At 44.0% G+C, this 4,506-nt stretch overlaps 1 protein-coding gene across 1 annotated transcript; it reads right to left on the bottom strand.

Moving 5' to 3' along the window:
• Positions 1-2,375: 2,375 nt before the first annotated feature.
• LOC127750288 (uncharacterized) lies at positions 2,376-4,299 on the bottom strand. The gene is made up of 4 exons (XM_052271528.1): positions 4,222-4,299; positions 4,035-4,118; positions 3,330-3,484; positions 2,376-2,702 (listed from the first exon to the last, which is right to left on the bottom strand). The coding sequence occupies exons 1-4, from the start codon at positions 4,297-4,299 to the stop codon at positions 2,465-2,467; spliced, it is 555 nt and encodes a 184-aa protein (XP_052127488.1). The 3' UTR covers positions 2,376-2,464.
• Between the last annotated feature and the right edge of the window lie 207 nt (positions 4,300-4,506).

Below are 4,506 nucleotides of genomic sequence, written 5' to 3'. Positions count from 1 at the left end.
TCTCTTGTTCACTTTTAAATGCAGAACGATAACTTATAACTGAAGAGAGATGGATAATTTCCCCTTTTGTGACATTCGTTCATTTGAACTCGAATTGGTGGATATCACGTGGATTCCAGTTTTTTCCTCCACTATGCATCAGATATAAACCATAAAAAAACGTATGATAAGCTAGTAGTTATTGCTAAATGTGGTATATAATTGTACAGTTTTCTCGGAGAGATGCAGTTTGTTTTGTTTTTCACGTTTCATGAAAGAACGTGGAAATAACGTAGAATCCACGTGATATCCACTTTAATGTCTATTACGTTCAACGTTAAAAATAGTGTTCAAAGCTTTGTATAATCGAACAAATTTTTTAATTTTGTCAAGTACAATTATTAATTAAATTCAAGGCTATACTTCTGAACGTACAACGCACAACGCCCTATAAGCCAGAGAGCTTGCTGGGGCGCTGTGCGTGTGCTTTAGAAAGGGATCGGTAGCTGGCGTTCCTCTTCCAGCAGCGTCGCCGTAGGGTAATGGATAGGGTACAAGACTACTAACTCAAAGGTTCCAGGTTCAACTCCACTCAAGGTTGGAAAAACATGTTTTTCAATCGACGTGATTTCCACGTCGAAATATCGTGGATAAAGGAGTCAAATCCACGTGGATATCACGTGGATACTCGACGTTGAATCCACGTCACAAATCTACGTGGAATCCACGTTCCTTCCACCAAAATTCCTCTTTGGGAGAGGCCTTGGTGGAGAGATTCATCAAGGGCCTGGCGGACAAGAAGGCGGCATCCCGGTTGGCATTCGCAGCTCTGCCCAACCTGGACGAGGCCCTGAAGACCCTCAATAGGGGTCTGAGCCTCCAGTTAGAAGAACCTGTGGCCAAGAGAGTCCGTCTCACCAAGACAGAAGAGAAGGAGGAAGGAGAGATCGCGGAAAAGGACGAAGCTAAAGAGGAGAAGACCTACAAAGTCAACATGGTCTTCCCCTCCAGCTCAGCTTCCACGTCCAAAGCAGACGCACAAACCCAGCACGGCCGCGGCCGAGGCCGCGGCAGCAGAGGGCTGAGAGGAGGAGGTAGAGGCTCAGGAAGAGGGGGAAGAGGTGGCTGGCCAGGCTCTGACAAGGAGATGATTTGCCACGTATGCAACAGGAGGGGCCACAGGGCCGCTAACTGTTGGCACAACAAAGACAGGACCCCCATAGAAGACATAGTCTGCCGCACTTGTGGCAGAAAGGGTCATATGGCGCGGAACTGCCGGAGTGGAGCTGGCAGCAGAAAGGGAAGCTCAGGCTTCGCCATGCCCAATGTACCACCTGACCTCTACAAGGCCACCATGCAGTGGTTCCTCAGCCAACAAAACGACCAGCAACCCTCAACCAGCAAGGGCAAGAGTCCTTATGTCCCCGAGGACAAAGATAAGGACCAGGAAAACTAGAAACAACTTCTGTTGAAACGGTGGGAACGGAAGTTGAGGAAAAGACTGAAAAAGTTTATGTAAAACCACCGGTGACCAAAACTCCAGATTTTGTTAATTTAACAGAGCTTCTGACTCTGAAATTGAGCTTGATGGTCACCGGGAGGTTCCTTGTAATATTTGTAATACTAGCAGTGTTAACTCAGCACCTATAATCAAATGTACAATTCTGAATAAAGTACAAAGAGTTTGTTTAGATAATGCAGCTGTTATTACTGTAATCCCCAGAACAAGAGACCTCCCAGTACCAAAGCTCAAACTCAAAGGAGTTACGTCACACAAAGCAAGTCAGCAATGACGACATTTGAAATCGAAGGACAGAAATTCGAACACATGACCTATGAGGCAGACATCAAGGAACACATAATTGGCATCGATTTCCTGCACAAGTTTGATGCAGTGATTAAGATTAAAATGCAAGTTGCAGAGATTGGGGAAGGACACGACAGGATCACAATTCCATTCACTCTAGAGGAGTCCAAGTTTGCAAAGTTGTACACCACAGGCAGAGTTGTCTACCGTATTAGAGCGGACAGCAACTTTACATTGAAACCATTTGCAGAGAAAGAAATTAAAACACAATTAAGAGCGGATTCGATAACTGATGAGTCGGTTAGGGAAAGAACTGACGACTGTCCAGGTAGTGGTCAGACTCAGGATTACAGCCGAGGTGAAAGGAGCCATTCCCAGAGCAGGGTGGTTCTAGAAACCAAGGTGGTTAATCAAGAAGTGCTGACAGACTCTGGAAGTAGCAGGGCTCAAGAAGCCAAGGGTACCCAAAATAGAAATAGAAACCAGTTATCAGGAGAGACAAAGTTAGGAGTATTTGTTTCAAATCAAGCATTTGGAAACAAGGTTTCAAAACTACCAATAGGTCAACTACCAACAATTGTCCCGTGTGTCTCAGCACCAATCACTGTGACCATGCAAAACTTTGGGGATAAATGCGTCAACATACCCAAGTATGCAGTGCTAGGGGAAGTATTTATACTACACCCAGACGAATACGAGAAGGAATTTATTGGAATCACAGAAGAAGAAGAGGAGGGGGAGGAGAGTGATGGAGAGGAAGATACAGAGGATACAGCACAGGTAAATGTGGTACACCATGAGACAACTCAGTTCGTAGATGCAGAATATAACACGACACCAAGTATGCCAGAGATTAAGGAGAGTGAACCACTCCCTAAAGATCTCCAGGCATTGGTAGACAAATGCACCGAACTGTCTGAAACAGAAAGACAAGAGTTAGCTAAATTGTTAAGAAAACACCATGACATCTTTGCCAAGGATAAACACTACTTTTGGTAAATGTCCCTGGACTAAATTTCGAATAGACACAGGTGACCATCCACCCATTAAGCAGACAGCAAGGCCCATACCCCTACACTATAGGCAGGCTGTAATGGAGACCATTAAAAAGTATTTGGAACAAGGGGCCATCATACCCAGTCAATCAGCCTGGGCCTCTCCGATTCTTTGTGTCATGAAAAAGACTGGAGAGGTAAGGGTCTGTATTGATTACAGGGCACTGAATGCAGTCACCAGGGTCCCAGCCACGCCTATACCAAGGGTACAGGACTTGTTGCATCTTATGGGAGGCAAAAAGATGTATCATGCTTTTGATTTAGCCCATGGATACCACAACCTTGAGATACATCCAGATGATCAACCCAAGACGGCTATAATATTACCGGAAGGTCTGGGACTTGCACATAGACAGTTTGAGTTTACCAGGCTAAGCTTCGGGCTGGCTGCAGCACCAGGTGCCTTCCAGTATATTACTGACCGAATCATCACTCCAGCCCTCGAGAAAAACCCTCAAAATGATTTAGGAGACACAGTGTCAGTTTACCTTGATGATATCTGCATAGGTGGGGATAATTTCCCAGAAATGTTGCAAAGATTAGAGGCTCTATTCAACAGGATCAGAGCAGCAGGTTTCTTGCTTAAAAGCAAAGAAATGTGAATTATTCCAGCCAGAAGTTTCCTATCTGGGGCACAGGCTATCTGAAAAAGGAATAAAAACAGACCAAAATAAAATAGAGAAAATAATGAGTTGGCCAGTACCAACTAATGTAAAAGAGGTAAGATCATGGCTAGGTCTAGTGCAGTACTACTCTAAGTATGTCCCACACATGGCATCTATAGCTAATCCAATATTTAAGTTTGCAAAAGAAAGGGCAAGAATTTGAGTGGACCCAGGAGTGTCAGGAGGCATTTGATAAAATAAAGACACTTCTGACAACAGCACCCATATTAGGTACCCCAGATGTGACTCAAGGTGAATTCACTATCACCACTTATGCTAGTTTGTTTGGCCTTGGTTGTGTCCTAAGCCAACAACAGCATGGGAAAGAAGTCACAATAGCCTATTGGTCCAAAACTTTAAACCCTGCCCAGTGAAATTACTGCGCAACACACAGGGAGCTAGTTGCACTAGTAGAATCAATAAAAGCATTCCATCATTACCTGGCAGGTGCACCATTTGTAGTTAAGACTGACCACGCAGCATTGCAGTGGTTAAAGAATTTTAAGAATCCTACAGGTAAGCTTGCACGTTGGCTTGAGAGATTAGCTCCATACAAATTCCAGGTTGTGAGAGTCCAGTATGTGGCAGCACGGACCGAAAGCACTCCTGTTGCTAGACGCAGACAGAGAAATCCAGACAATGGTATTATAAAAACAACAAGTAACAATTTTTTTTTAAATACTGGTACTGAAAGGGTCCAAGTTTGCAAGGATACTTTTTTAAGGACATTAGATATAAGTGATACTTTTGTTGAGTTTGTGTTGGATAAGAAGTAAGGGAATATCTCTGGCATTCTTCGATCAGATAGAAGAGGGAAAAAGGCTCCCCCACACAAACTCTCAGTGGACAAGAAAAATTTGGTATTAAGCCATATTGAATCATTTCCAAGCTTTGTCTCGCACTATTGCAGGAAAGACACGACGTCACAAAAATACCTTCCTAGGACTCTGAATTTGAAGGAAATGCATAAGCTATACCTTGAAGCCCACTCCACCCCAGA

This window comes from Frankliniella occidentalis, unplaced genomic scaffold (assembly GCF_000697945.3).
Source record: "Frankliniella occidentalis isolate FOCC.00 unplaced genomic scaffold, Focc_3.1 Scaffold165, whole genome shotgun sequence".
Classification (NCBI taxonomy): domain Eukaryota; kingdom Metazoa; phylum Arthropoda; class Insecta; order Thysanoptera; family Thripidae; genus Frankliniella; species Frankliniella occidentalis.
Note: the sequence above shows the minus strand (reverse complement) of the source record. Positions and strands in the feature narration are given on the sequence as shown.

Coding starts and splice junctions, on each gene's coding strand:
- LOC127750288 (XM_052271528.1), bottom strand. CDS start 4,299: ATGCCAGAGATATTCCCTTACTTCTTATCCAACACAAACTCAACAAAA. Junction 4,119..4,221: donor TATCTAATGTCCTTAAAAAA/GTATCCTTGCAA, acceptor GTCTGCGTCTAG/CAACAGGAGTGCTTTCGGTC. Junction 3,485..4,034: donor AGCTAATCTCTCAAGCCAAC/GTGCAAGCTTAC, acceptor TTCCTTTTTCAG/ATAGCCTGTGCCCCAGATAG.